This window comes from Mangifera indica, chromosome 4 (genome assembly GCF_011075055.1).
Source record: "Mangifera indica cultivar Alphonso chromosome 4, CATAS_Mindica_2.1, whole genome shotgun sequence".
Classification (NCBI taxonomy): Eukaryota; Viridiplantae; Streptophyta; class Magnoliopsida; order Sapindales; family Anacardiaceae; genus Mangifera; species Mangifera indica.
Window position 1 is genome coordinate 18,345,878 of NC_058140.1, and position 27,371 is coordinate 18,373,248.

Sequence of the window (27,371 nt, forward strand, 5' to 3'; positions counted from 1 at the left end):
TATCCTTGATGTAATTCTATTTGACAAATTAAGACAAATTATGGTGGGCTCCAATGGCAATGTAGCGTCCAAAGTGCTATCCAGAATCCACAACTGACTCACGCCACACTTGTGATAATATCATGGGATTTATCATGGCATGATGACAAAAGATTTGGATCAGAGGATGTCATTTTAAGTGGCCTAAATCCACGCAAATTCTTAATTTGGTTTATGCAGCATTCTATCTGTTATTGCTGGCATTCACAACCAGCTTCAGCATGGTGAATTGGCGGCTCTGTTCTTAACCAAATGAATTTTCTTGATTGCTACATTAATTTCATTATTTCAATCCACTCAGAAATATCTGGCTGTTATAAGAAAAGACTAACAATGTTTCCCCATCCAATAAAACATAGTTACATACAGGAAATTCCAAAAGGAAATTTTGTGCACACCATATTATTCAGGCATTATTTCATAGCCCCAAGAAGTATTTTGACATTGTAATGGTTGATGTATTTTTTAAGTACTCGACACTCAGGCATGGCTGTTCCATCTCCACCTTCGTCCTACCTCCTCAAGAACCTTAGCACGGGCTTGACTTTTCCTTGCTTCATCTTCTACCCAAGATCTGCATTTATAGAACAATATAACAACAATTATCACTTCATTACATACCAACAAATTTTGATAAGATAAAGAAATATAATCATAATCTTCACCTAAGAATTCGAAGAGCTTCTTTCTCAGCTTCCAGTATAGACTTTGTATCAAGAAGTCCATCCTGCTTTGTTAGCAATTCACCAAGAATATTCTGTAATTTGCACTTCTCATCGACAAACATGGCCCTCTCTGATGCAAGCTTTTCTGTCATCTCATCAACCTCTTCCTTCAGATTCAGAAGTAGTTGCCTCTGACAATCCATGGCTGCCTTCTCCTTCAAAGCCTCAGCATAACCCATCTCTTGAACATTCAACTCCTGCTCCAAATCAGCACATGCCGATGCATAAAGTTTCTCCACCTCAAAACATTGAGTTCTCAACTCACTGAACTTCTCATCCCAACATCTTTGTATGTCTCCCCTATCAAGCAACTCAGACCTAATTTCCTCCATCTCAGCTTGCCTTGAGGACCTTTCAGCCTCAAGTCTTGACAATTCATTATATGTAGCTTCTGCCATCCTCCCACTCACCAATGCCACTGCTGCTTGAGCTTTTGTTGAAGGTTTATTTGGTTGAAATCGCTTGCTCTGACCTATGAAATGAGTATTCCAGCATAAAGTCATCATCTTTGTATGTTATTGGCTATCATGCAGTTTTACTATGTGGAAGTTCTCAACTCCCCAGAACAGAAAGAAGGCTAGGAAAACCACATATCATGAAGGAAAAAATCGATTCAAGTATTCAGGATTTGCTTATTACTCTGCCACTGGCTCTCTGAACATTTTCACAGTGGTGTTGAAATAATGAGAGGGACAGTGATCACTAATGAGTCTTCACACCACCTTCTATTTAAATTTTCCTTTCTCCTAGGAACAGGCTCTGACCTATTATTTCTAGTTGTCACACAAAAGTAAATTGTGATTCCCTAACTTGCAAAGAGGAATGTACTATAAAAGCATGTGTGTGGGAGTGTATATGATACAGACCACAGAAGAGGTTTTTACACATTTTTGGACAGTGAACTTAGAAATGATTAGAGCAACTTTGATTTCAGATAGAGACAGAGAGAAGAGATAAGTTGCATACCAAAAACTCTTCTAGCTATGCTCTTGTCTCCAGCTAGCAAGTCCATGTAAAGTTCCACAGGTGCCTCTGAACTGATCGCCTTCACATCCATATAACCCACTTTTGTTGATATCTGGACTGCAAACAGGTCAGGTTTTAACAACTATGAAAGACTGAGGAAGCATCAGTTTTACTTTGAAAAAGATCAAAGCAAAACATTGACCAAGTCATATTAGAATTTGTTGTACCTTTTGCAAGATTTCTGGCTTAAATTCATACTCTACTTGGGCTTTCCAGCCTATAAGATCCTGCCGAGAGATGAACCTACAGCACCAACTATTCTTTAACTACTGGGAAAAAATTTTAAAATAGAATTAAAATCAGTCCATGTGCTGTACCTCTCAGGGAAAAAGTTGACACTTTGTTGGCCTTCAGAATGGTCAGAACCATAGTTCTTCCCTGATAGCTTGCTGGGAACAATACCAGCCTCAGCAAGTGCTAAATTGCAAATTAAGAAATAAAAGTTCAAAATCCCTCTTCATTATATGCCCAACTTAAGATAAAAACAAACATAATGATAAAACCTTACCTTGGATAAACTCAAAATCTGGGTCTTCAACATCTACATCATTGAAAGCAGCAACCACGGACCCAGAAAGTGATATGGATGGAACAATCCTGTGCTTTGGACTCCTATAAGTTCAATTAAAAAAAAAAGGAGAATCAAACCATGAAGAATACACTAAAAAAATTGTTTAAATATATTGCAAGCTGCATACATGATTTGATTTATACCTCTCCAATGATGAGTTTATACAAACAAGCCATCTTGCATATTCCCTTCTAGTGCACAATTTATCAGTTTCAACATTATCTTCAATGATCTGTATACCTTAAAATTACAGTTGAGACACTCATGCTCAGAACTGGATCCAATGCTCCACTGACATTAGTTAAAAGGTCAATATTTAAAGAATAGAAGAAACACATCAAATATGCAAAATTCTAGGGCATCCAACTAGAAAAGTAATCATAAAGCCCAAATCCGGATAATTTTAAAATTGTCTCATTCATTGCAACAAAACAACTGTTTGGAGGCAATTAATATTCAGGAATTTCTGAACTCTATCCCTCCAACACTTTGTTCAGCAAAGAGTAAGAACTTTGACAGCTTCAGAACTCATAAAATAGCTGTACCACTTCAGGCTCATTTAGACATTGCATATACAACAATAAGAATATAGGAAATTGATGCCTCAACAAAGCCATGGCAAAGTTGAATTCACGACTTAATTTAAACAACATTTGTATCCCATTGTACTGCAACACCCAAAAATTAAAAAGAACAGATCAAAAAATTAAAAGCTCTAGAACTGAACCTTCAGTTTCTTCAATATAGACAAGGACTCTTGTTGAGTAGAATCTGTGGCAACTGACACAATAACCCGTTCAAGCCTGTCCACTGATCCTGAGGCACATGCAAGGCCAAAAAAGATATATAATAAAGTAAAATATGAATTTTACAAAAGAGTTTTTAGCTGCTGAGAGATTAAAAATAGAAACATTTAAGGAGAACATGGACCATAAGCAGCCAAAAAAATAATGAATGGAAAAAATGAAGAGCTAATATACTATGAATCTCTTCTAATTTTACAACAACCAGGTTGACATCACAATTTATACTGACAGTAAGCATCAGAAACTCAGTGAAAATGATAGTTATAGCCATAGGGAAGCACAACTATCAATCATTTCCCCAAGTATCTTCTCCCCTTTACTCTCATCTTAATGAATGTTGAAAGGTGCTGCTCATAAAGGAAAATACAATCCTAAAAAGCCTCAGAACCAACCACAGGTAACAATGGAGAGTGAGGAGTTCTCCTTTTGAAGTTCAGTCCAAATGCTTCTGGCTGGAATTTCTTAAAAGAACAAAAACAAAAAAAGTAGGAAACATTTAAAAAAAAAACTGATATCTGATACATCAGCATTTAGAAATCCAGCGGCTGTCCCTGAAACCCATTCCTTTTTGGACCGATTTTATACAAAAAAATCAATCATACAAAGAGTTAAACAACTTCTAACCTGAAATTTCAGCTTTGCAAATCTCACAGCAGCATAATAATCTAGTTGAAAGGGGATATTTAGAGATTAAAAGAAACTACATATTAACAACTGTGTAAATGTACCTGAAGCAACAGTTTTACCAGTGTCATGTTGTACACACTTAGGGCCAGGACTTGCGATGTTGTCTCCATCCGTTTCGCGAGAGTCCACAGTTTTGCTTTCATCAAAATTTGTTTCATTCAATTTCAAAATGTCATTCAAAACATTCCACGAACTACCAAACTGTAACTTGAAACCTGACATCAAAATACATTGCCGTAAATTTTAATAAAATCAACTCAGCGAAATCAAAGAATCAAATCAATTAAACAAAGAACGCAACCTGTTCTTGAGAGCGAAAAGTAAGAAATGGCAGCAAGTAAAAGAGCAAATGAAGACCCCACAGTAACTCCAATCACAAATGTAGAAAAACCTGAACAAAAGAAAAATGAAGTACCAGGGTTAGGTCAGACAATCGTTTAAATAGAAATAGAGAACGATCATGAGAAAAGGCAAATACCTTTCTTCTTGTTATTGTTTTCAGGAGGAGACTCGACAATGGCCCAACCATTATAATCGTTACTGCCACTTTGGTGCGGAGAAAGCCAAGAGAGATGAGAGAGAGAAGCTGAGAGGTGGACCAATTTGGAATTTCTGGTTCTGGGTCTGAGATAGGAGGGAGAAGAGAAGATGGGGCAATGGTGGCGAAGGCGTTGTAAGGGGAAAAATGAAGGAGATATAATATTTGTATTCGATGAAGAAGAGCTCGTATGCAATTGCAGTTCTAGGGTCCTCGAGACAACAAATTTCGAGGTTAGGGTTTTCATTTTGGAGAGTGGAATTACAGTAAGATCCGCCACAGGCCACCTCGGAGAAGTTCAAAGCCAATCTTCGGTAAAGCGCAAAGCCCTTGTCCATTTGGTATAGTATAGTGTTAAAATTTTGCGATACCCCGCCTATGGCATATTGTCAGATTTGCCCTTTTAGGTTCCATAACTAATAATTTTGCCCTTTCCAATCCTCAATTGATTTAACATGGTAATTTTGTTGATTATCGAGGGCCGTTTGATTCCCAATAAATAAATATTATTTTTGTAATTTATTTTAATATTAAAAGATTACCATATTCAACCCATGAATAGGATGGGGGCTGAGAAATTTCAACTAAAAGTCACAATTTCGAAATTTTAATGGATTAAAGTTGAATTTTTATAAAAAAATATTACTTCAATATTGACGAAAATAATAATTTAAAGAGGATTACAATACAATATTTGGCAAATAATGTGAAAGCCTAAAAGTCTCAAAGCCATATCAAGCCATCATCATTTCATTTTGTTTCCCATTCCCCTTTTGGCCACCATGTTGCCAAAACATTCAAACTACATATCAACTCAGCTAACCAGAAACAAATGAACAAATTTAACACATAGCACAGAAAACATACTTACATCAATACATCTTCTAAAATTGAATCTTATTATCTTGATCTATCGATTTCTTTTCTTTCATCAACAAGAACAGCACTGGAATTTGAGTACTTGAGTTTAGTTTGGTGAGCATGGAACTTGGGTGAAATAGCCACGAATATTACAATTCCACCAAGCAAGGCTAACCCCAGTCCTAAACTATTAACAACCATGGATTCTGGACATCGTTTCGATATAATTCTCCTGCTTTGTAGAAATGTCAGTTTCTCTATAAGACCTGTTTCTGCAGTTGCCACAGCCAACCCATATGTGTAGAGACCAAGGAAAATGTGCCATGGCAATACCCTAATTCTTGCCGCCCGCAGCTCCCCTCGATGCCAAAAGCTCAAGAAGCCCACTATCCACTGCATTTCAATCAAAAGACTTCAAAATTGTTACTCCATCTGTAAAGTCTATTAATCATCCCAACAAAATTTGGTGTGCAATAAAACTACTGTGTTCTTTGGGCCTCTCCTCGATGCTTAAAGCTCCAGAAGCCCACTATCCACTGCACTTGTTTGATTATCTTATAGGTTGATTCTCCAGCAAGAGAAAGATACCGTACATGCTATAAAATTATTGAAAAGGCAATGACTTATTCCCACCCAAGGTTTAGTCAAAAGCAAAAGTCACCCGCGTTAATTTTTTTAAATTTAAATACCTATTCATATATTAAAATTCATTATCAGAGTTAAAGGTAAAAACGTTATTTATCTAAATTATTTTAAAAAATTAAAAATTTATCATATTTTCTCTTCTAAACTTAAAAATTTAATAAATTTTTCTACCTAAAATTTAAAAAATGTCTATTTTCTTTTAAAGTTAACTATCACTTTTGGCGACAGTTACATTCTCTCTCAATTATGACCCATCATTGACTAGCAAAGACATAACGAAGACACATTTTAGTTAGTCGGTGATAGCCAAAGATAGAACAAGATTGAGAAAGAAGTCAGGAGAGAAAGAAAATATGACAGTTGCCATCTTTGAGTGTCGACAGTCATGACTAAAAAAATTTTAAAAGGAAATAGTTATTTTTTAAACTTTAAGTGGAAAAAATTTATTAAGATTTTAAATTTATGAGAGAAAATATGATAAATTTTTAGTGTTTCTAAATATTTTTACTAAATAACATTTTTTTACCCTAACTCTAATAATGAATTTTAACAAATAAATGAATATTTAGGTTTTTGAAAGATAATAAGTGAGAGTTTGGGTTCTCACTAAACTTTGATGGGAATAAGTCTTTTGGCCTATTGAAAATATCCAAAAAAAAAAAAAAAAGTATTTCTCAACCAGTCCTACTGAAAGAGAGAGCACTCTATCCTCATCTTATAAAATAAATCGGCTTCTATTTAAAACAATTAAGAATGCATTATTCTGTTGCTCCTCTACTTGGGCTTCTGGAAAGAATTTCTATTGGACCGCAATGGCCTTACCATTCACCATATGACTCTACATATGACTTGTTCATCATAGCAATCCTCAATATGAAGACACCCATCAAGTATATTCCCACTATTGCAGGAAATTCATGAACTTGCATTAAATATTCAAAAGGGCTAAAAAATTAAAGGAAAATTATAAGTAAAGATGAAGGAAATTAAAGAGCAAAACCTGAGCTCCAAACAAGGTAACACAAATCAAACCCATCCAAGAATGAAGACTGAAGAAATTAGCCACAACTCCATCTTGACCATGGAACTTTGTCCAAATCCCAAAAATCCCACAAGCCAAAGCGACTCCTTGAAGACATAAATGCACTGATTTCTTAAAACTCCTAGAGCCAGGCAACCATCTGTGCACCAGAATTGCTGCAAACAACAAAAACAAACAACACTCAAACGCCATTTTCCTAAAGACGCATTTTCTTGCCACGATTAATTAAAATATACAACTACATTTCTTTACGACCTTCTCCACTGATGATAATGAAACCGATCACCATCAACAAAGGATGAAGAACCTGTTAAAAACAAGAAAACCCAACACCATTTTTAGGTCCTGCTGTTAAAAGAAAGAAAACCACGCATGCAGAGAGAGAGAGAGAATACAAATACCGCATAGACGAGGTCTTCCTGAGAGGAAGAGTGAGGAAGGAAACTAGACTTAAAAGCAAGAGCCCATAAAATGACCAAACTTGCAACAAAAAGCCCTGATATTCTCGCAATGAACAAGAGTGGAAGTATTGAAGCAGAGAGAGTAGCCATATGGGAGTGTTTGTTTGCAAGATGTAGTTTTAGTTTCAACTTTCAAACACAGAGTTGATAGTGGACTGTTTAGAGCCACCGACAACTGAGCTCTGGATCTACAATAGCTCCAAAGGAAGCACTGTTAGCAGTAGAGTAAAGTAGTACTTTTATCTAAAAGTTGTTTATTTTGGAATGGAGCATCGAGAGTTACTGATTTTTTTAATAAATTTATAAATTTTTTCTAAGATAAGAAAAATAAAAGATGTTAAAGAAAAAGAAAAAAAAAATTGAAAGGACTTGGTGCTTTTCCCTTGGACTAAGATATGGCAAAGGCGGGCCACACCCTCCATTTTTGGCACGGTTCACGATAGTATAATCTTAAAATTAATGTCAGGACTCAGGCTCGTTGGTATAGCCCACTAGGCGTCTAATTGATGGGCTTAGAGACAATTTCAACCTCTAAGCATGATGAATTGTGCCGTGAGCTTGCAAATTCTTGTAACTCGTGTTACGTTGAGTGCCGTCTGCACCGTAAATAAAGACACATAAAAGTTAGAGAAATGTTATAGGAATGAGTTTTTATATACAAGTTTAACGTAAATAATTATATATTATTATATAATTAAATCATTAAAAAATAAAGATAAAATTATATTTAATTATATATTATTATTTGTATATAAAATTATACATATAATATTATTGTAAAATTACTGTTTTTTGTTGGGTAAAGGACTATTTTTCATCCAAGTTTTACTTTAATTTCAAAAACATACTTACGGACACATAAAAAACTTAAACACCTACTTATAGGTTAATTGTCATAACAATTTTTAGTTATTAGCAATGGTAAAATCGTTATTTCACTACTAAATCCTAAATTTTTATAAGTTACTATCATTAACCTCTCTAGATTTTAAAAAATAACAATTCACCTCATTCTCAAAGTTTGAAAAGTTTAAATATTATCTTTAGGTTTTGTTTAACTTCTTCGGTCATAACTATTTCAACCATTGGTTAATGTTTTTCACCTCTTTTAGATTCGACGATGAAAGATAACTATCCAACTATCACGAAGGACAACAATGGTTGTTGTCACATTTGAAAGACGCAGCAAAGGACGATGTTTTGCCATCCTTTGTTGCGTTTGGATGATGCAACAAAGCAAAGGTGTTTGATGGCACAGTGAAGATAATATTGGATACGGGGCAATATTATGATGATACAGGCAAAGGCACTAGGGATGGATTTGGAGTGGCTTCCAAATGATACAGTGAAGATAATATTGGCGTACGAGGCTTAACAAAGGTGTTCGATGGAAGAAAAGGAACAAAGGATGTGGTTCAACATTGTTGTGTGGATGCATGGGAAGGAGATTAGCTCAGCGTTAATGGAGGATGGAACAGAGATAGCGAGAAATGTAGTGATTCCATGTGAAGAGATCATTGAAGAAGAGAGCATCCAGTTCAAGTGGGAGAACGGGGATGTTCTTTTCTTTGACAACTTAGCTTTGCTCCATGGCAGAAGGCCCTCCCCGCCTCAAAGAAAAGTCCTAGTTGCCACATGCAAGTAGCTATTTTTAAATTCAATAAAACTATGTATACCCATTTTAGATATACAAATGTATACACATTTATATGTGTCATCATGTGATTGAATGATTTTGAATTAAGAATAAAACAATAACCAATCATATAATAACACATATGAATGTGTATATATTTGTGTACCTAAAGTGGATACATATAGTATTGCTCTTTTAAATTTTATGTGGGTCAACATATCTAAAGTATTTCCTTTTTGTTCCTTGGTAAAGCTAAAAATACGTATGAATATGTATTCCAAGGCGGTTTCAACTATTGCCGAAACAGATGAAGAAGACAAGTTAAAAAAGAAACAACGGTAGACACAACTTATTTCTGAACAATCCAAAAAACCGTAAACTTTAGAAACCGCACTAGATCAATTTTTTATCTAATGGGCAGTCGGGTAATAGATTTAAACACTATAAATCATGAAAAAGCAAACTGCCTATAAAGCCCGATCAGGCATGGCACGCCCCCGACCCCTTCCAACATGGCCATACCCCCTTCCATAATATGAACCTCGAGAACGACCACCATGTCTAGGCCCACGGCTACCTCGTCCACCTCGATGCCTTGAGAAATCACCAAAAGTCTGCACCCATCAAACATAAAAGATGCTGAGATCATGATCCCAACTCTTGGAAAGTTGAAAAAATCTATCGATACAAAGACACATTACCTCTGTGTCTATTTTCATTTGCTCAGAGAATCTAGTCCTTCCATTTTGTGATTCATAATCAAGAGCATTGCAGGAAATACTATCAAAAAAGTCATCCTTGTTGTAAACAGGCTGCAGCACATAAACGGAAAATCAAATATCGTATGTTAAAAAGGGAAAGAAAAAAGACTTTTCTTCAACAAAAAAATAAAATTCAACAGAGGCAGAAGACATCAACCTTGACACCAATCTTCTGTGCTCCATTATCCTGTTCATCTTCAAAATCATCTTCATCACTCATTTTTCCATCACCTTCTATGTTGTCCTTTGAATGGGATTTGTTACCCTTACCAAGATGACCCCATACTTCATCCTTCTTGAATTTCTCATTCATTGCCATAAAATCAAAATCCTCCGTGAATTTTGTCACAGGGCGTGAACTCTGCCAGATGAATAAAAAACTTTCCATAAGATTAACTCATGATTCATGCTCAATGAATTATTATGAAAACTAGTCACTTTGTCTTGACTAAATATTTGTCAAGAGGAAACAAATAAAAGCCTGCCATACATTCATCCAAAAATCTCTCATAATGAAATTCCAAACTGTTGAAAACACCTAACATATTTGCTCATTGACCCAACACTCCACATTAGGAAGTTTAAAGCTATAACCAACATGTATATCCTTGAGAGTTAAGCCAAACAATAGATCATTTACAGTTCTTTGTACAGAAACTCCCATAATTGTAATAAGACATATTTATAATATGACCCTACTTCCCCAATTCTTAAAGAGATAAAGGAGAATCAATTTGAAAACCTAGTTTTGATAAGCACAATGTGTAACAATTCAAGTTGCGAAATTGTCTGAAATGTGGAATGCCTTTAATATTTTAGAAAGCAAATGCAAATAAAGCAGTACCCCAATTCCTCTTCCTCTTCCCTTTTCATGGCCCATGTAACCATGACGAGATTGGAATGGAGCTCCATTTGGCTAATAAGAAAAAAAAGAAAGAGAAAGGACACAAGTCAAGAGTTTATAATTAGCCAAATAACAAAAAAGCAAAGTTAACATAATTCCAAGTATAATGAGAGCACAAATCTGGATTAACATTCTATGACAGAAGAAAACTACAAAATCCAATCAGATGAAAAATTCATTTATTACACTCTCATAACATAAAACAGTTTCTGAATTACTTGGGAAACAATGCACATCCCAGAAAACATTCTCAATCAAATACAAAGCAAGGACCATATGGAAAGGAAATAACAACAATTTTCTGTGGTACAGCAGCCTGCGTATATCAGAAATAAGCGGCAAGCTACCCCATAAAAAAGGTCAGAATACTTTTTAGCACACTCAAGCCCTCAAAATCATGGCTAACTGCAGAAGAGTGACACTGCTTAACAACAGGTGGAAAAGCCACCTTAAGTTTAACCTAAACATTCTGTTCACATTAAGATTTCTGTTGAGTTGGCTTAGACCATCACACAGACAATCACTTAAAAGAAAATACAGCAACCATACAATGCAGTGAACCAAATGCTAGCATAAATACAAATTATACAATCCCTACCAATCATATGATTGGCAGCAAAACTTAAACCTCAGAGAAAACACTTCCAAGGTAGTATGCATTAAACAAACACCATAGCCATACACATAGTAGTCAGAGAACATAAAATATCCATTCAGTTTTCCCATTCTTATCATCCAAGCAAAGGACTGAGGATTCAATTCTTATCATCAATGGCAAAGATAATAAATACAGAGGTGAAGGGCAACAATTCCTATTGATCCATTTTCCAATGTATCTGTAGCTCAAATCAGATCCCGTCTGTCACTAAATCACTCAATCAATCAGACTCTCCACTCAACCTCCCAAAAACCATCACACTGGTCAAGAAATTAAAAAATAATAACATAATATTTGCACAGAACAGTCAATATTTCCAAACAAGTTGATGAGCTCCCTGGGAATAATTAGTGTCATCCACATTTTTCCAAACTAAAGACACAAGCAAAAGATTTTCCTTTGAGAAACCATAACACATGCTACAGCTGGCACATTCATGCAGTTAGGCACACAGAAGGTGGCACAAAATAAAATAATGGATATAATGCTGATATGAAAACCTTTTGAACACCCCGTCGGGGTACTGGTAATGGCAAAATTGGTGGCTGAGATTCTGTTACAACTGGCACTGACGGTTCTGATGATGATGCTACTTGAACCACCTGCACGTCTTTATGAGCAGTTTGTGCAGACTGAGATGAAGATCTAGTTTGAGATGGATGGACTGCAGTTGGTCCTGACTGCAACAGCTGACCAGGGGTAACCAATGAAGGTGCTGGTGCTTCCATGTGCGTAGAAGTAGATGACCCGGCAATGAAGGGCATAGACTGTGATGAGCTTTGATAAGGCAATACTGGAGCAGAAATAGCATTTGGCTTGTCAGATGCTGGTTGTACAATGGGATTTATTTCTAAACCAGAAGTAGTCAGAGGCAGCAGTGATGGCAAGCTTGCATTTATTGTAGAGGGAAGAGTAGTATTACGACCCTTATTAGGCAACATTTCTGAAGATAGTGTAGCAGAGGGCACTAGTGGTAGTGCTGATGGCAGAGTTGAAGGTGATAAAGAAGTGGGTGTCAAATTAAGGGAGCTAGTACTAACAGAAAGTAATGGAGAAGGAGCTTCTGGCACATTTGAACCTGGCATATTAGAAGCAGCTCCAGGCAAGTTTGAAGCTCCAGTGGGCAAAGGAGCATTAAAATTAGGATATTGCATGGAAGGAGGCATCGAAAGCCCAGGAGGTGGTCGAAGCAAAGACTGCTGGTGCAAATGCGGAAGCCCATTTGGGGGGCCATAGTATCCCTGCCAATACATTGGCAAAGCAAGCCCAGCACCATTTGCAGTTGGAGGAGGAGGTGAGGCTCCCCATGACCCTAGATTCCCTCCAGGTTGATAGAGAGGTAGACCACCTTGGAAATTTGAGCCAGGTAGTCCCAATTGTGCATTGTGGGAACTAGGATCACCGCTAACAGCAGAAGGCAAGCTCGTTGATGGTCGAGGATAGTGAGACTGAGAAACAGAACATTTAACTCAGAGTGAGGTTAACTAGATATAAGGCATCACTTATTAAGGCCTTTGCACCAACTTACCTGAATGATAGCTGGGTCATTGTTTATAGGTGGTGTTGGCTGAACAGGGGGAGAAGATTTAACCTGTAAGTCCTGAAAAACAAAGCATAGAAGAAAATAAAGTTTGGGCATATAGCTAATAACACAAACATTTGATAGAGATAAACGTTGAATAACTTGTTCATAAACCAAATCAACAAGGTCTCACTCCCTAGCTGTCATTGTCATAGTAATTTACCAGATGTCAGTTGATAGTCATTCACAATAAAGGCTGATACTTCAAGTTATAAAAGTCAGCGATATATGTTAAGTTGGATATCCAAAAACATAAAAGGATCAGTTCAAACTGATCAACCCCCATGGAAATGACAATTAGAAAACCAAGTTAAAAGTAATATGTGACATATTACGAAAACATAAATTAATGGATTAGAAACCGCCAAAAGAAAATAAAAATTTAAATGGCAATACAATTAAATTTGAAGCAACTAAATAACACAAGGCCAATTTTTCTGCAAACACCAAAGACTGAACCACATTGTAAACATGAAGTTAACCTGAAATGAAGATACGAAAACATGTTCCCATAAGAAACATGAAGAAAGAGAGCCAATGACAAATAGTATAGCTTCATAACAGCAATTAAATGCGTCAACCAGAAATAAGCCATAAATAAGTTATCTGTGTAAAGTACTTTGATGTCACTTCCACGAAACAATATGTATTCATAAACTTTGTCACTAGGAGGGACTTGGGGACCATCTTTTTTTCTCCCTTCAGTTCCAAAAGATCGTACTGCCACACATAAACACTTCAAATCACCAAATGACAGTGCAACACAAAAAAAAAAAAGGTATAAATAAACATAAAACTAAAAGTAAACATTAAACTCGCATTTGTTTTTAAAATCAACCAAACAATCCGCATAATCTATAGTCAAACCCAAAAATTAATAAAATAACAAAGAAACGAAAACCAGCACCGTTTATCAAGCCAATACTGGACTCTTCAGTGTTGATATTGTACAGAACGCCCTCGTATCTGATTTCGGACTTGGAGGTCAAGCTTATCAAGCTTCCTATATATGAATCCACAGTTGACGAGCTCGGTTTCGAACCAGACGAACTATCGGTCGCCATATAGAGAAACAAACAATTATAACTCCAATCTCTGTTCTTCCTTTGTGTTCTTCTCCGGTTCCAGCGATAAACTAGGGTTTAGGTTTGGGGATTTAACTTTGAGATGACCGGGTCTTCGTTTGTGGCAATAGAGATGATTTAATACCCGCAGTTAAGCGTGTTTGCTAATTTTGTTTCGGGTTGATGAGGCGACCAACGGAGTGAAGCCACGTCGGTAGATTTTGGACTTATTGGTCTTTTTGTAGAATTCAGGGAGAATTTTAGTCCAAACATAACTCTATTGAGTAGAGGTGGGAACCCAGTGTTTGCTGCACCTGGTGGATCCTTTAGTTTTAACGAATGTAATCGAGACACGTATGCAATGTAGATAACGTGTCAAAACCCTAGTTAATATTGTAAATACATGATTATCAAACTGGCTTAAATAATAAAAAATCAAAATATAAATTTTAATCATATAAAATTGTCTAAAATTTATTATCTGTAAATTACCATTAGATACTTAAAAATTCTATAAAACTAAATTTCACTTATACTAAATCTTTTGATTAAAATTTATCGGCCAAATGACTATATCTCACCCCAGGTTAGGTGAAAACACAATTTCTTATCTCATAGCTATAAAAATTTTAAATATTTATCATTTTGTTAAATTTTATTTTTACTATTAAATGTAAAATTATTATTTAATACAAATATTTTAAAAATTAAAAATTTATTATATTTTATCTCCAAGTTTAAAAACTAATAATCAACTTGACCAAAACTATGAAAAATTTACATTACCTTATAAGTTTTTTGTAGTAGCTCCCTATGGCCAAAGGTAATGGCGACAACGACATTCTTCTTATCTTCTAACTTCTCTTTTAACCGTAATCTATTTTTTACTATTATCAGTCATCTTCTCCCCTCATTGATGGTGTAACGAAGAGATTGAGATTTGAGTCTTTTTGTTACACTATCGTGTCATAAAGAGATCCATATCTCAATTTTTTTGTTACGCCATCAACGAAAGGAAAAATGATAAAAAATATAGTACAACTGAGAGGGAGAGAGAATATTGTTATCGCCATCATCTTCTATTGTTAACATCTATTGCAAAAACTTTAAGAAAAAATTTTAATTTTTCAAACCTTTGGTGATAAAAGATAATGATAAAATTATTAGTTTTAAAACTGGTGAGATAAAATGTCATTAATTTATAATTTTTAAAATATTTTTATTAAAAATAATTTTATCTCTAATAATAATAAAAAAATTTAACAAAAATATAAATATTTAGATTTTTAACTGTTCCAACATAAGAAAATGAGTTTACTACAAACCTTGGCCGGGAATACTCGTTTGGCCAAATTTATTTTCCCAATTTTATATGAACTTCAGGTCACGGTGAGAGAAGTATTCCTCTGTATTTTCACCGTATACCACAATATTACTCGTATTTAGCATTTGCCTAAAGCCAAAAGAGCCGTTGCGGATCGACCATTGTTAGGCCCACCATCGGTGACAGACACGTCATTTCACACCGATCATGAAACACCGCACGCTCCGAACTCCGAAGTCACCTTTTATATAATGACTATAATACCCTCTAAGCAAGTTATGCAAGATAAAAATTTCGGGACATAGAAGTAAACCCATATAGCAAACAAATACAGAGGACGCGAGTCTTCTTCGCATTGATAATACGCTGGATTTTCTGAGTTATAAAAATAATTCAGAATCCATAGCCAATTCAAGTCTGTAAGCAGATATTAAGTTTGAAATAAAAATATTATTTCCCAGTTTTCAGACTCAAAACTTCTTCAATCTCCGTCAGATTATCCGTTGCATCGTAGTTTTACGGAACACCGAAGTAAAAAGTTAGGGTTTCATTTTCCAAGAAAGTGGATTTTTGATTACTAGAAACTATGTTCACGCCGCAGAGAAGGCCGATTCCGGCAATCTCGCTCACGCCGCGAGGCACCGAAACGCTGAGGAGCGGTACCATTTCCAAAAATGGTAACTTTGGAGGCAAAGGGAAAGCCGTTGCTTTTACTGAAAACCAACCAGCGCCACCGCCGCCACCACCCGTGACTTCGCTGTTGGAGGCCAACGTCCAGGCGAGAGGCGAGGCGGGTGAATCGGAGGATGATTGGAGGGGGTTTCGGGAGGCTGGGTTATTGGATGAGGCCACCATGGAGCGGAAAGAACGTGAAGCTCTTAAGCAGAGAGCCTCGAAGCTTGAACGAGAGGTATAATTTTAAATTTTGAAGGAAGAACCTAGCTAATTAAACTGCAACTGTTTTTCACGTGGCTTATTAGGACTTGTCTTTTCTTGGTTTTCTTGGTTTGCTTGTGTCCTCATGTAGACTATCTTGTTCATTAAATTATATCTGTTGGTTTTATTTATCAGACAAAGAAAGAATGAAAGATAATGTGTAGTTTAAAGTTAGTTTTCCCATGGCAATGTAGCCCTGTGAACTAGGTTGTTGAGCAGAGTGAGGTTAGAGTTATATTATGAGCTAAGTGTTGAATGGAGAAAGTGGTTCATTTGAATGTCCCCTACCTGTAATTCGGTTTAGTTGAGTTGAGCTCTAAGAAATATGTTTTTTTTTTTTTTCATTTTTACCCTGCAATTGCATTTTTGCTAATTCATGAAGTGAATTTTTAAAGATATGATGAGTGGTAGTTGATATGTATGGAGAGTTGAGTTGCCCTGTATGTATGATGTTTTATTTCTCTTCGCTACTTTTATGCTTGGCCTGTGATTTGATGTAGAGGTTTACTTTTCCTGTCAGAAAGTTTAATTAAACTATAAATTGTTTTCTATTGTCAGTTATTGTTTTTATTTTTTTTAATTGGTGATCTTTTTTAATCTTCTGTTCCTTTATCATCTCAATTCTTTCATTATGTTTCTAATGTGAGATGACATTGACTGTGTGGTTAAAGCCTTATATTATTTAAATTTGAGCAATGTCCTTTCAACATCTGATAGACTGCTTCTGTTGCAGTTGTATGATTATCAGTATAATATGGGGCTTCTTCTTATTGAGAAGAAAGAATGGACTTCAAAATTTGAAGAGCTAAGGCAAGCTCTTGAAGAAACACAGGAGATCCTAAAGCGTGAGCAGTCAGCTCATTTAATTGCATTAACTGAATCTGAGAAGCGTGAGGAAAATATGAGGAGAGCCTTGAGCACGGAGAAGCAGTGTGTGGCTGATGTAGGCTATTTCTCTTCAACTTTAATTTTTCTCTTCTAATGATACATAATTGTGATGCATGTTTGATTATGCTTCCCGTTTGCATGCTATTTTCCACTGTTGTAATGCAGATATTGTTCTTTATGATTACTTGCTGATTTAAATTTACAGAACATTTTTCGGTGTTTTTTATTTTGTCTTGAGAAAATCTTACAAAAAGCAAAGTCTTACAAATAGCCATTCAATTTTTTAGTTTGGTTATTTGATACAGTAATCTTTCACTGATTCTTGAGTATGTAGTTATTTGAGAAATTTTGCAGTTGTAGGCTGTACAGTGCTTATCCATGGAACAAGTTAGGGAGAAGTTTTAATTAAACTTTATGTCTAGATATGTGAATTTCTTTACTAGATGGTTTTTAGTTTATTTTTGATTGTCTTGGGTAATATTTCTCCAGAAATTGATATGAATCTTAGAAGAATCACACTTCAAAAGCTAGTTATTAAAAGTGGAAAGTTCAAAACCATTTAACTTTACACTAGAAACTCATACTTTTCAATGTGAGATCCAAATCTCATAGCTTGCATTTGAGATCTTAACATACTACCACACTTTGTAGACTCGGAGCTCATGCAGGCTGGCTGTGCTCTAGCTCTTTGCTAACTTTAAGCCTACGTCGCACGATTGCAATTGGAAGACATGATAGTGGTTTTGATATCGAACCCACACTTTTCGATGTGGGATTCAAGTCTCATACCTTATATTTTTTAGCTTTATTGTGACTAATTATAAAATTATTTTTTTCCATGTTTTTCTCTATTTTAAAGCTTCTTTAAATTTTACTAATTAAACTTGTTATTTGATGCAAAGATCCATGGTTAAGTAGAAAGGAAGAAACAATGCTAGATTATCAAAGTTTGTTTATTCGTGTTAGGTTTGAATTCCTCACTGAGTTTGTTTATTTTTATATTCTTTTATTCATTACATGACAAATTACCAAATTAAAGATGTCTGACCTTAAGTTTGACTTTCTATAAATCATTCCTGTTTCTTTCTTGCTTGAAGAGCATCCATATCTTTAGACCATGCTTTTTATTAACTTGGTATTCTTATGTAAAGATCTCTGGTTAAGCAGGCAGAGTTTTATCCTGTCAAGGTTGATTTGTCTTCATAGGTTGATGCTTTAAGCTTATTTTAATGTATCAGTGAATTTGTAGCCTGAAATTAAATGCATTACCATCGTTGGACACCATAACCTTGATTCTATATGTTACATTGTGTAAAGTTGTTACACACAGATGTATGGATAATCAAAATCAAGGTCATCATGTTTTTAGAGGAATTGGCTATGATTTCTTTCAGTTGGTGTGTTAATGTAAACATCACTGTTTTGTTATTATTAGATATGTGGCACCACATTGACAAATATGAATCACAGTTTACCTCTTAATGTTGTATTAAGATAGAGCTATTTATAATGTAATGCTCCTAGAAGAATTGAAATTTCTTTCAATTTCTCAATATACATTATTGGAGTCTGTTTTATCCACAATGAGTTTAAACATTGGTTTCAAGATAGTGAATTTTGCATGTGTGACTTTTTTTTAACCATTGACATTGTTCCATTTGGCCTTGAATGGGTTCTTAATCTTTGTGGTGCACTCTTCTTATTTTCATGTATGTAATTATCGCATTTTGTCACTGCAGCTTGAAAAGGCTTTGCGTGATACGGAAGAGGAGCATGCAAAAGTAAAACTTTCTTCGGAGAAAAAATTGGTTGATGCAAATACTTTGGTTGTTGGAATTGAGGAAAAGTCATTGGTAGTGGAGGAGAAGATTCATGCTGCTGAAGCCAAAACTGTAGAGGTAAACAGAAAAAGTGCTGAATTGGAGATGAAATTGCAAGAGTTGGAGGCTCGCGACAGCGTGCTTCAAAGGGAACGCCTCTCCCTAATTGCAGAGTATATTTCATGTTTTGTCCCTTTAATGTCTCACTTAATAATTTTTTGTAAACTTGCTTCAGGGTTGGATTAATTTATATTTGATTATGTTGTTCTTAGACAAGAAGCGCACAAAGCAACATTCTATAAACAGAGAGAAGATTTACGGGAGTGGGAAATGAAATTACAAAAGGAGGATGAAATGCTCATTGAGCTTAGGAGACCATAAATCAGAGAGAGGAAAATGCAAATGAAAAGGATCGGATTCTAAAGCAGAAAGAGAGGGACCTTGAAGAGTTTGAAAAGAAAATTGATTTGTCCAACTCAAAGTTGAAGAGAGGGAGGATGATATAAATAATCGACTGGCAGATTTAATTGTAAAAGAAAGAGTCAGTTCTTTGGGCCAGTCTTTATTTGTTGGAAGTATTTTATTTATGTTCACATTTTCCTTTTCTTTGAGGCATAATTTTATTTCTTTGATTTTTTTATTCAGGAAGCTGACTCCTTAAGAAGCACATCGGAGGTGAAAAAGAAGGAGTTATTGACATTGGAAGAACAACTTACTGCTAGGGAAAGAGTGAGTTTCAATGCTTAATGTTTATTGCTGCAAATATCATAAATAAATACTGGAATATGCCTTTCTTTTGTTTATTTTTTGTCTTCATTTGGTGAACTACAACATAATACGTAGGTTTGGATTCGAGTCGAGCCCACTCGAGCTCGAGCTTAAGCTCGATTCGAACGAGCCCGAAACGAGCCAACCCTATATAAGCTAGGTCGAGTTCGAGCTATTCGCAAAATTTTGATACAAAATGACGTCGTTTTGACCAATATGTATTAAAACGTCGTTGTTTTAATAACAAAATAATTAAAAAACTCGAACTTAAAACCAGTCGAGCCGAGTTCGAGCTTGATTTCCACAAGTTTGAGCTCTATTATATACAAACCGAGCCAAGCTCGAGCTCAAGTAAACTCGAGCTTAGCTCGGCTCGAATCCAGCCCTAATAATATGTGTAGCTTAGTTTAACCATCTTTTGACAGTATTGAAAGCCTATTTGGCATGGATGTAGCTCTTGGTTTTCCTGCATCTTTCGCTTTTCCGGATTTTCACTCTTCAAATTGAGCAAGCTTGTTAGATGTTGGACTTGCAAGTTGTTACTCGCATAGTTTGATTTTAGGTAGTCAAATTTTCAAGCCTTTTAGATAGTTGCAAATATTTGCCGTTTTTGATATACTATCTCGAGCTGCAATGCCAATATAGTAAACATAATTTTAAGTATCTATTGATTTTCTGGTTTGTGTGTGTGAATGCTGTCGTGAGCCTCTGCTTTAGTTCTTCTCATGGCCTTGCTAGAATTAAACTTCTTCATTTTTGTTGCAATTTTTCTCCCTTAAGCAGCACATGGCAGCCAGAGTTTGTGTCCCACTATCAAACTTCATGCTGATCCACACATTTGCTTGATATCTCTTTCCCTCTAGCGCTCACCTTCCCTCTCTTTCTCAGTCAATATTTAGTTCAACTCATCAACTTTTGTTGCCTCATATGTTGATTGTCCGAAGTAATGAGTTGCTGAGGCTTGCAGGAATTTTCGGAGTGGTTTTTAATTTTGCTTGAACAGGAGTGGCAATTGATTGCTACATATTCCAATTAGTGTGCTTGCTTGCACTTGAGCATCTGTTTGTGTTAGTTTGTGTGTTTGTTAGTTTTCATTTATTGTTTAAGAAGAGTGGTAGTTGAGTGGTCAGATTAGTTGGCCTCAGGCGACTTGCTTGAGTGGTTAGATAATGTGATGCTTTATGCTCTTTCTTTAAAGGAGACTTGCTTGCAGTTGTTTCTTTTGTTTGTTATGCTGGCTAGAATGTAGTTATATAATTAAGTTGGCATTCTAGAACTTCTGTCAGCCATGGGTCTTTTTTCAGGTGGAAATTCACAAGCTCCTCGATGATCAAAAAGGAATTCTGGACGCTAAGTGGCAGGAGTTTGAGCGAGAACTGGAAGATAAGAGGAAATCAGTTGATGAGGAAATGAGAAGCAAGGTAACTGCCCTGGAGCAGAAGGAATTTGAAATTAAACACAAGGAAGAGAAGTTGGGAAAACGAGAACAAGCATTGGATAAGAAGTCAGTGAGAGTTAAAGAGAAAGAGAAGGATCTTGAAGCAAGGTTGAAATCTGTAAAAGAAACAGAAAAGATTTTGAAAGCTCAGGAAAAAAATTTGGAGTTTGAAAAGCAACAATTGATTGCTGACAGAGAGAGCTTGGAGATTCTCAAATGTGACATTGATAAGTTAGGGGCTGAAACCTCTGAGCAGGAGTTCCAGATTCAAGAAGAACGTCAGAAGCTTAAAATTATTCAAGAAGAGAGGTCAGAACATTGCCGTTTGCAATCAGAGTTGAAACAGCAGATAGAAATGTTCAGATGTCAGCAGGAGTTACTTCTGAAGGAACATGAAGATTTGAAACAGGAAAGGGAGAGGTTTGAGAAAGAATGGGAAGGGCTAGATGAGAAAAGAGATGAAATTAGTAAAGAGCAGAAAAATATTACTGAAGAGAAACATAAGTTGGAAAAATTGCAGCATTCAGAAAAAGAAAGATTAAAAAAAGAGGAATCTGTAATGCAGGATTATATTCAGAGGGAGTTGGAAGCTATTAGACTGAAGAAAGAATCATTCGAAGCCACAATGAAGCATGAGCAGTTGCTTTTTACAGAAAATGCTCAAAATGATCGCAAGAAGATGCTTGAAGATTTTGAGATGCTGAAAATGAATCATGAACCTGACATGCTGAATAGACAGGAAAGAATGGAAAAAGATCTGCAGGAAAGACAGGGAGCATTTTATGAAATGAAAGAGAGGGAACTTAATGATTTAAATCACTTGAAGGAAGTTGCTGAGAAAGAAATGCAAGAAATAAGATCTGAGAGGGATGAATTGGAGAGGCAGAAGCAGGAAGTTAAAATGAACAAAGAAAAGCTGAAAGAGCAGCAACTTGGAATGCGCAAGGACATCGATGAGCTTGACATTCTTTGCAGGAGGCATTATCATGATCGCAAACAGTTTAAGCATGAAAAAGAACGCTTCCTCCAGCTTGTTGAGAAGCAAAAGAGTTGTGAGAACTGTGGAGAAATGACAAGGGAATTTGTACTTTCCAGTATGCAATTACCTGATGTGGAAGATGAGGATGCTCTTCCTTTACCAACACTGGCTGATAGATCTTTGGGCAACCTTCAAGATGATATATGTGTACCAAATGACTCAAATAATCAGAGATCTCATGGACCTGATTTGGGTTATGTAGATGCTGGAGGTCGGATGTCTTGGTTACGTAGATGCACTTCTAGGATTTTTAGCATCTCTCCTACTAAAAAGAGTGCCCATGTTTCTACTTCAGTTTTGGGAGAGGAACAACCGCAGATACCTGTGCCAGCTTATAAGCAAGAAAAGACTGATGGGTCTGGTGTGCTTGTCACCAAAGAAGCAAGAGCATGCAAAATTCCAGAAGATGAATTCCAACCATCCTTCAGAATGGCAAATGATTCCTTTGATTTTCAACAGCAGCAATCTGATAACAAAATCAGAGAGGTGGATGATGGGAATTCTCCATCTGTTGATGATCATAGCTGCATTGATAGTAAGGTAGAAGACATTCCTGAAGATTCCCAGCAGTCAGAACTAAGAAGTGCTCACCGGAAACCTGGGAGGAAGCCCAAGTCTGGATTGAACAAAGCACGCTCAGTGAAGGCCGTTGTTAAAGAAGCAAAGATGTTTCTTGGGGAAAGCCCTGAAGGGGAAGAACTGAATGTGAGCATGCAACCATGCAAGGATAATCAAGGGACATCTAGTCATACTGAGGAGGTAGCTGGTGGTACCACAAAGAAGCGGCGACGATCGAAAACCTCTAAAATTACAGAAAGTGAGCAAGATGGTGCTGATAGTGAGGGACCTTCAGATGGTGTCACTGCTGGTGGGCGCAGGAAGAGGCAGCAGACTGTTGTTCAAGCCCTACCAGCCCCAGGAGAGAAGCGATACAATCTCAGGCGACATAAGATGTAAGTTCCTGGTGTTTATTTGCAAGTGAATTTTGTGAATTTCTGCTGCTACCTCATTAAATTATTTAGCCCTTATATGTTGGCAGAAAGTTCAAACTATCCATGACATACTCTCTACAAGAAAAGAAATTTCTTCAACAATATCATGTCCATCTGCACTTTCATTGACTTTTTTCCTTTTACTTGAATTTAAATGAAACTTTAATACTAGAATAAACATATCATATATTGAATTTCTTTATCTGTTGTTTAATTTTAGAAAAGTGATAGCAAAATGTCTTTAGGTTGGTTGAGAGCTCTCAAAGCTTAGGGTTGTAGTATAGCTCACAAGGATGAGCAACATAGTCTCTTTTGGTTTAGAGGTTAAGAATGACCAAACTGTTGGCTTTGTTTACTTTATAGATAGGGTGTTATCATCACTTAGGTTATAAGGTTGTGATTGTGATACGTATATACAAGGCTTTCAGAGGCTATATTGTATGCCTCATTTAAAAAATCTGGAGAGGGGAAAAAGAAAGTTTAAACTTTAAACCATCAAATCGAATGGAGATTGATATCTGGGGACAAAAAAAAGGTGCAACTAAATCCAGTAAGGGATTTAAGATATCTCTTTGTAAAACAGTTTATTGATCTGGCCTTATGGCTAATATTGGTCATTGCTAAGGTGATCTTGCTAGATGTGTTGTTTCACTTTAGCTGTACAAGTAAGACAGCACACTCAACCAATCTGATATGTTTTATTATCTCTGTCAGTGCAGGCACAGCCGCAGCAACACAAGCTGCATCTGATCTGAACAAGACGGGGAAAAAGTTAGCCAAAGGTCCAAGTGTAGTGAAAGCAGAAGCAGTACTGAATCCAGGTGCTGCATCTGTGTTGTCTCTGGGAGTTGCCAGTGAAAATGGTAAATCTACCCAGTTGGTGGAGGTAACTGCAGTAAAAGGTGTGGAGTTCTCACAGGACAGGGCTGTCCAGGTAAAATGTGTTTCCCCTTCTATATTTGTGTGTGTTGCTGATTATTAACTGATATACCTGAGCCATTATTTTTCTGGACTGGTTTTTCATTCATGGTTATGCTATGCAGTTTAAGTCAACTGAGGACATTGTTGATGACAATGCTGATGGTCAGAAGTCAATTGAAAATACTGAGTTGAGTGAGGAAGTTAATGAGACAGCAGAATTTGTTGAAGATGATGAGAATGGTAGTACAGCCCTTGAGGATGAAGATGACGACGATGATTCAGATCATCCTGGTGAAGTCTCAATTGGGAAGAAGCTGTGGAAATTTTTTACATCTTGAAGGGTATTCCTCTTAGTTTCTTTATTTACATAATTTAATTCTTTGAACACACAGTTCGGTGTGAGTTCTCTTTCTGTTTTAGGTGTTACTAGAAGTTAATACAACCGGGAAAATTTAGCGTAAACTGGTATAAACCTGTCTTCTTCGGGGAATAAACAAATGTTAGGGAAAGCTAGCGTTGATACTGATTTTGTGCAAGATTTGGAGCCTGGTTTATTGTACCAGCACTCTTTTGCAGGTTTCTTTTTTTGTATTTGTAACTTCTTGGTGCAAATTTTATGAGCGATGACTTCTATAATTTTTATTTGCATCTATGGATGACAAAACCAAAGCCCTTAATCTCATGTATCACGTCTATGCTGGTTCATTTTCTTTGTGTTCCGAGAGCTGGTGTTCACGGTTATGGATGATTCTTCAAAACATAAAGCACTAACAAATAGAATGAATAAAATGTGAGCTTCAAAACAGAAACCACCGGGTGGCATGTAGCTGTATCTGAATTTCAAGATAAGTATTAATCACATTAAATAGATAAAATTTTAAATTTAATAATCGATTTTTTGATTTTTTGATTATCGTATTAGGTAAAACAAAAGATTAATAGAGTATTTATATAATGTAATATGGTAAGGGGTATTTATAATATCCTACCTTGACTCGAGGTGACAAAAGTTAATTAAAAAAAAGGAAGTAACATAAAGATGACGAAGCTCAATTTAACATTATACTTCATCTTAAGTTGGTTTCTGGGTTCTTGCAACACTCGTAAAAAACAACACTCCAACTTTCATCTTCGTCTCAATTTGCGAACCAAATTGGTTGTAGCTAGTACACGGTACAAATGGCTAATTTAATTGATTTAATTTGATTACGGGGATAAGCTAGGCACTAATTTAGGTGAAAGAAGCAGTGCATAGCAGAGAGAAAAGGACTTGTCAGTGCGTCTTAGGCCTGCTGCCATCGAAAATTAAATAGCGTTTGGACTATAGCCCTCAGAGTTAGCCCCAAAATTCAACAGTAGTGTGCTGTGTGGTCCAATGCCTCTTACCTTCATTTAGCGAGAAAAGGATTGTTTTCCACTCAAATTTTAGCCAATCTTAAAAGTATACTTATTTTTGATAAAAAATCTAAACATTCACCTAAAGTTTAATTTATTAGACCCATCCACATATTTTCTATTAGGGTTTAGGGGGTAAATTTATCATTTTATCAATAATATTAAATAATTAAAATTTTTTCTTATTTTCTTCCCTTTAATTTGAAAAACTAACATTTGTCTCATGAATTAAGTTTTAAAAAATTCACTTTTTCCCACTGAAATGCAGCTACTTTCTCCAGCGACAGCTGACCAACGACGAAAAAGTTTTCGTTCAGAAGTCAACCTCTGGATGATAATGGTCATCCAGATTTGGATGATGTTTCGTCGTTCAGATCTTTGGACGACGCTAGAGGGTCGTCCAGAATGGACGACGAGCGTCCTCCAAAGAATGGATGACGCTCCATTGTCCAGTGAAGGTCGATGAGCGTTGTCCAGATCTAGACGACGCTCGTCACTCTCTCTTCAGCCATGTTGTCATCAGTGAACGGAGAAAAAGTGAAAAAAAAAAAGTTAGGGATTTGGGGGGTGAAAGTCACTTTTCAAAGTTTAGGTATGAGGGTAAAAATTAATTTTTAAAATTGGAGGGGAAAATACGATAAAATTATATAACTTGAATATAAACAATAAAATAACGGTTTTACCCCTATATTTAATAGAAAACTTAACGACGGTTTAGAGATAGGTGAATGTTTAAATTTTTCATCAGTCATGGGTATATTTTTGAAATTAGACTAAAACTTAGGTGGGAAATGGTCATTTTCCCTATTTAGCTCTTTATTCTCTCTATTCAATTCAATTAACATATGAAGTTGTTTGTCAGGTTCAAGCTTATGGGGCTTTCTTCTCTTTATATTTGCCACCCCACATGGCTCCAGCCTGGCCTTCGTATGTCTTCCTTCTCTGTATCACTGTATTGAATTGTTTATTTTCAAATGTAATCTTCTGTTCATCCTACACTGTCCAATCTCTTCCTAATTTTAGCCAATAAATTTCACAAAATTCCTAGTATATGAAATGACATAATTTGGACCCTTCTCATGAAAAAATTATTATTAATGTTTCACAAATAATTTTATGAAGAAACTTGAATAAGATGGTAATAATAATAGTGAAAGACCTCAAATATGGATAGGAAAATAAGTTGAGTTGACCTATTCAATATGACTCTTTATATTATGACATGCATTGATTGATGGTGAAACCGTAAACAATGTAACACATCAAATAAGACAATTTAGTTGTTAAATTAAAACCATATGTTATATATATATATTATATGAATGATTAATTTATATTAATATTACAAGATTATGATAAACTTATAATCAACTATAGATAACAGTAATTTGATAACCTCATTGCATTTTGCCATTTTTCTCAAGTGTACGGGGAAGAAAAGGCTCAAAAAGCAAGAACAGGAAAGTAGCAAGAGATTTAAAAAAAAAAAAAAGAAACTCATCTTTGTCTTGCATGTATTTTCATGGACCTCTTCTTTGCATGGCCAAATGCAGATGGTCCCCTCAACTTCTGTTACTGTAAAAGGCTAATCCTAATCCTGTTCCTATTCCTATATATCTATGTTTAGACATCTCATGCAAAAAAATTATAATAAATCTCCCACCAACCATTTGCTTTTTACCATCTCTGTTAACTACCATTAATTCATGAATAATATTACAGTAATTAATTAAATCAAAGTCTGTAAAGAGAATCACCACACCTCAAAAACCCCTTCCTTTCGCTTTCACTTTTCCAAACTCTTTCGGCTTCATTTATTGCTTTTCTCTTCTTATTATTGTCAT

General features: G+C 35.8%; 4 protein-coding genes across 5 annotated transcripts; 1 reads left to right on the top strand and 3 right to left on the bottom strand.

Annotated features, from left to right (window-relative positions):
* Positions 1 to 317: 317 nt before the first annotated feature.
* LOC123215118 lies at positions 318 to 4,724 on the bottom strand. Of its 2 annotated transcripts, none has more exons than XM_044635185.1 (11): positions 4,333 to 4,724; positions 4,156 to 4,245; positions 3,914 to 4,069; positions 3,089 to 3,177; positions 2,505 to 2,593; positions 2,299 to 2,402; positions 2,108 to 2,207; positions 1,958 to 2,033; positions 1,731 to 1,842; positions 705 to 1,236; positions 318 to 613 (listed from the first exon to the last, which is right to left on the bottom strand). In XM_044635185.1, exons 1-11 carry the CDS (start codon positions 4,637 to 4,639, stop codon positions 520 to 522), a joined length of 1,749 nt encoding a protein of 582 aa, XP_044491120.1. In that variant the 5' UTR covers positions 4,640 to 4,724; the 3' UTR covers positions 318 to 519. The 2 variants fall into 2 exon arrangements, with proteins under 2 accessions (XP_044491120.1, XP_044491118.1); XM_044635183.1 differs by having other exon boundaries at positions 3,896 to 4,069.
* Positions 4,725 to 5,113: 389 nt separating this feature from the next.
* LOC123213309 (probable transmembrane ascorbate ferrireductase 4) lies at positions 5,114 to 7,656 on the bottom strand. Its single transcript, XM_044632711.1, has 4 exons — positions 7,342 to 7,656; positions 7,196 to 7,247; positions 6,899 to 7,095; positions 5,114 to 5,646 (listed from the first exon to the last, which is right to left on the bottom strand). The coding sequence occupies exons 1-4, from the start codon at positions 7,489 to 7,491 to the stop codon at positions 5,293 to 5,295; spliced, it is 753 nt and encodes a 250-aa protein (XP_044488646.1). The 5' UTR covers positions 7,492 to 7,656; the 3' UTR covers positions 5,114 to 5,292.
* A 1,654-nt stretch (positions 7,657 to 9,310) lies between these two features.
* On the bottom strand, positions 9,311 to 14,136 carry LOC123214140 (protein decapping 5). Its single transcript, XM_044633879.1, has 8 exons — positions 13,850 to 14,136; positions 13,562 to 13,662; positions 12,889 to 12,960; positions 11,861 to 12,808; positions 10,643 to 10,714; positions 9,956 to 10,159; positions 9,739 to 9,849; positions 9,311 to 9,651 (listed from the first exon to the last, which is right to left on the bottom strand). Exons 1-8 carry the CDS (start codon positions 14,004 to 14,006, stop codon positions 9,505 to 9,507), a joined length of 1,812 nt encoding a protein of 603 aa, XP_044489814.1. The 5' UTR covers positions 14,007 to 14,136; the 3' UTR covers positions 9,311 to 9,504.
* Positions 14,137 to 15,666: 1,530 nt separating this feature from the next.
* On the top strand, positions 15,667 to 24,768 carry LOC123213602 (nuclear matrix constituent protein 1-like). The gene is given in 10 exon segments (XM_044633075.1): positions 15,667 to 16,240; positions 17,000 to 17,209; positions 18,894 to 19,147; positions 19,247 to 19,347; positions 19,350 to 19,454; positions 19,457 to 19,515; positions 19,620 to 19,703; positions 21,047 to 23,172; positions 23,926 to 24,145; positions 24,255 to 24,768. Coding segments are annotated over 10 exon segments (3,699 nt in total). The 5' UTR covers positions 15,667 to 15,916; the 3' UTR covers positions 24,471 to 24,768.
* The last annotated feature ends 2,603 nt before the right edge of the window (positions 24,769 to 27,371 follow it).